This window comes from Uranotaenia lowii, chromosome 3 (assembly GCF_029784155.1).
Source record: "Uranotaenia lowii strain MFRU-FL chromosome 3, ASM2978415v1, whole genome shotgun sequence".
Lineage (NCBI taxonomy): Eukaryota > Metazoa > Arthropoda > Insecta > Diptera > Culicidae > Uranotaenia > Uranotaenia lowii.
The window spans coordinates 95931706-95934696 of record NC_073693.1 but is presented as its reverse complement, the minus strand read 5'-3'; the positions used below and the strand labels follow the sequence as shown (position 1 = coordinate 95934696).

The following is a 2991-nucleotide window of genomic DNA, read 5'->3' as shown; positions in this document are numbered from 1 at the left end:
CGAAAAAGGGTTCGTCGGATTGTGATAGCAGCTTGTGGGAGATTTTAATCAGGTGAGTGAGTGATTTGCTTGTATCTTAGAAAATGCGTTACGATTGTGAGATAAGAAGGTGTATTTGTATCGGAAACGCCTTTAAAAGGAACACCTTGTGATGAAATTATGAATCTACGTCTTGTTTATTTTGTGTAAATAAATGACGTAGCCAAGAGCGCGACGTCATTACGACACAGTAGTAACTGGGATGAGATTTAAACTGGATTCATCCATTTTAGATATTTAACTACCGGGTGTGAGCTACAGCTGGTAGGTGTTGCTGATTGAGATAAGATGAATGAGGTGGAACAACAGCCGGAAAATGACCAAGTGGCTTCAAACCTGGGCGATCTACAGATGCACATGAGACGGCAGTACACATCCAAGGTATTTAGAATGATAATTCTTGATTTTTCTTATCTTAATCTCACGAACATGGAAGATGATAATGAAGTAATAATCAAAATATTAAAGAGGTTCTTAAGCAAATTGTTTCAAAGGTACCCATTCCATTGTTGAGTTTCTTTGTAGAGCTACAAGAAATTTGAAAACTTAACGATACGTTTGTTATCTAAATTATGCAAATATTCACGCCAGAACAATTATAAGTTTACGTAGAGATCATGAGACAACTATGCAGAAAACCCTTCTCTGCAGTCGAGTTTAAAAAAAACTTCACTGAAAATCTGAATCTCAAATCTAAAGATTTCTATTTCACAACACGTTCACTGAAGAGTCAAAAATACTCGAAGGTTCTAATGCAATATCTGCGGCTAGATCCACTGCCTTTTTATCATTTAGCAAACTTTCAACTTTCCACTATGCAAAGTAACATACATCTTTCATCATGGTTTTGAAAATATATTTCTTAATTAAATCTAAATATGCGGAACAGGGTGACACTCTCATCGATGTCAGCGTGAAAATCATTACAGGAAGACGCCTTCTATTCAAAATTGACAAAACATTCAAAACCTTTTTTGCAAACAAGTTCCTTGAATGTTATTAAAACCAAGAAAGGGTTTTTTTAATTTTTGAAATCGATATTTTCTAGATGTGTCGACCACGGCGAAGGGTACGCATCCAGCTGAATTTCCCGTACAACATTGCCGAGCGATCCAGAACCAAAAGTGAAACCCTGGATCCAAATAGTTTGCTGTATTTGGAAGCTGTGGGTGCCATCCCAGTAGCGAGCACCAGTCAAACGACGCTGATGGAAACGAGCGATCACTCTGCTGCAGCACAACAAATGGACACCGGAATACCGGGTACCAGCTTTAGTAGTAGCCGAACACGACCTAGCAAAGGCAAGGAACTGGTCAAATCAAAATCTCTAGAAGACTTGGTCAGAGCAGTGAGAGCAGTGGATGGTTCACAGCCTTCTCACGAGATGGAGTTCGTATCTAGTCGCATACAGAAACTTAAAGTTCAGGAGTAGATGCTAGCAATTGTGTACTTAACTGTCTATAATGTAGTTCCAGTGATTTTTATTTATTTATTTTTCTATTCATAATAGATCTGTCATGAAATTGTCGAGTTTATAGAGTTTATAGTTTTGTTAAGAAGTGCCAATTATCAGTCGTCGTACAGAACACATGGGAGATTACAATTTTTTTCGTTAAAGTTTTTGCAATTTCTCAACCAACCAATAGCCAGCAATAATTTGACACGGAAATTAAACGTAGGCATTCGTTTTATTTATTTAAATTTAAGATGTATTCAACAAAATTTTATTTAAGAATAGTATTTGATAATGCTGTCGAAATTCCCTTTCTGAGTTTATTGATATTCAGTTTTCATAAGACTTCATGCACACGGTTTCGGTGTAGATTATTATAAAAAATAAAAAACGAAATCCCACAAGTACTAAGTATGTTTAAAAAATTATTAAAATAACATAAAAAAATAAGGATATTAAATTTATATTGTTTTCGATTTGGACATCATCAATATATCGATTAGTGCAATGGAAGTGTGAGACAGAAATCGCAGGAAAACTGTAAGTCCGAGAAACCGAGCCAGATTTTAAACTCTTAAGATAGCTGTATTATTTATACATACATACTCGATGTAGGAAATTACCTGTCAATCATAATGACCCATTTTTTAATAATACACACTCATTCATCAGTGCAAATATTGAAATAAACGTAAATGTTTACTTAAACTGTGTCTGTTCATTTTTTTTATATAACTGAGAAATTGCTTAACCGAAATTTAACTGAAAGGACTAAGATAGTTCTCTGAAGTCGAAATGAGGAACGTTTTTGCTTGAATACAGATTTAAAACCAATCACATTCTCAGGTAGTCTAACGAATCCCTCGAATCTAAAAAGGAATAGACTGAGCGAGTAATGTTTGACACATTTGTTGTAATTACTTTTGTTCGTCCTCATATAAAACTCGTATTTATAATGGGTATCAGTAGTAAATCAGATTCAATTTCAATAAGATTAGATAGTTATATTCTATTCATTGTTTTTTTTAAATGAAACTGATATTTTCATCCTGAATTAACTTTATATGGTTTTCATTGATTGATATTTTTTCGGTGATTTATTTAGGACGAAATTGAAACTGCTGTTTACGTTTCGGCCTACTAAGCTTCAGCCATCTTCAGAAAAAAAAAACTTGTTTGCCGCGTATTTCCGTAACGGCCGTTAGGGAAACACGCGGCAAAACAAGTTTTTTTTTCTGAAGATGGCTGAAGCTCAGTAGTCCGAAACGTTAAAAAAAACAGCAGTTTTAATTTCGTCCTAAATAAATCATCGAAAAATTATCAATCGAAGAAAACTATAGAAAAGTGCGGTGATCAAAACCAAACAACAAATTAACAAATACTTTTTAAATTTTTCCAAAATTTCAAATTTGGAGCATACCGTCAAACGGGGTATCATGCAACAGCGGGGTTAGATGCAACATTTATATAACACCACGCTGAATTAATTTTTAATTTAA

At 34.4% G+C, this 2991-nt stretch overlaps 1 protein-coding gene across 2 annotated transcripts; it reads left to right on the top strand.

Annotated features, from left to right (window-relative positions):
* LOC129755764 (uncharacterized) lies at nt 1-2177 on the top strand. Of its 2 annotated transcripts, none has more exons than XM_055752402.1 (3): nt 1-52; nt 273-420; nt 1088-2177. In XM_055752402.1, exons 2-3 carry the CDS (start codon nt 328-330, stop codon nt 1469-1471), a joined length of 477 nt encoding a protein of 158 aa, XP_055608377.1. In that variant the 5' UTR covers nt 1-52; nt 273-327; the 3' UTR covers nt 1472-2177. The 2 variants fall into 2 exon arrangements, with proteins under 2 accessions (XP_055608377.1, XP_055608378.1); XM_055752403.1 differs by lacking the exon at nt 1-52 and adding an exon at nt 85-185.
* Nucleotides 2178-2991: the final 814 nt, after the last annotated feature.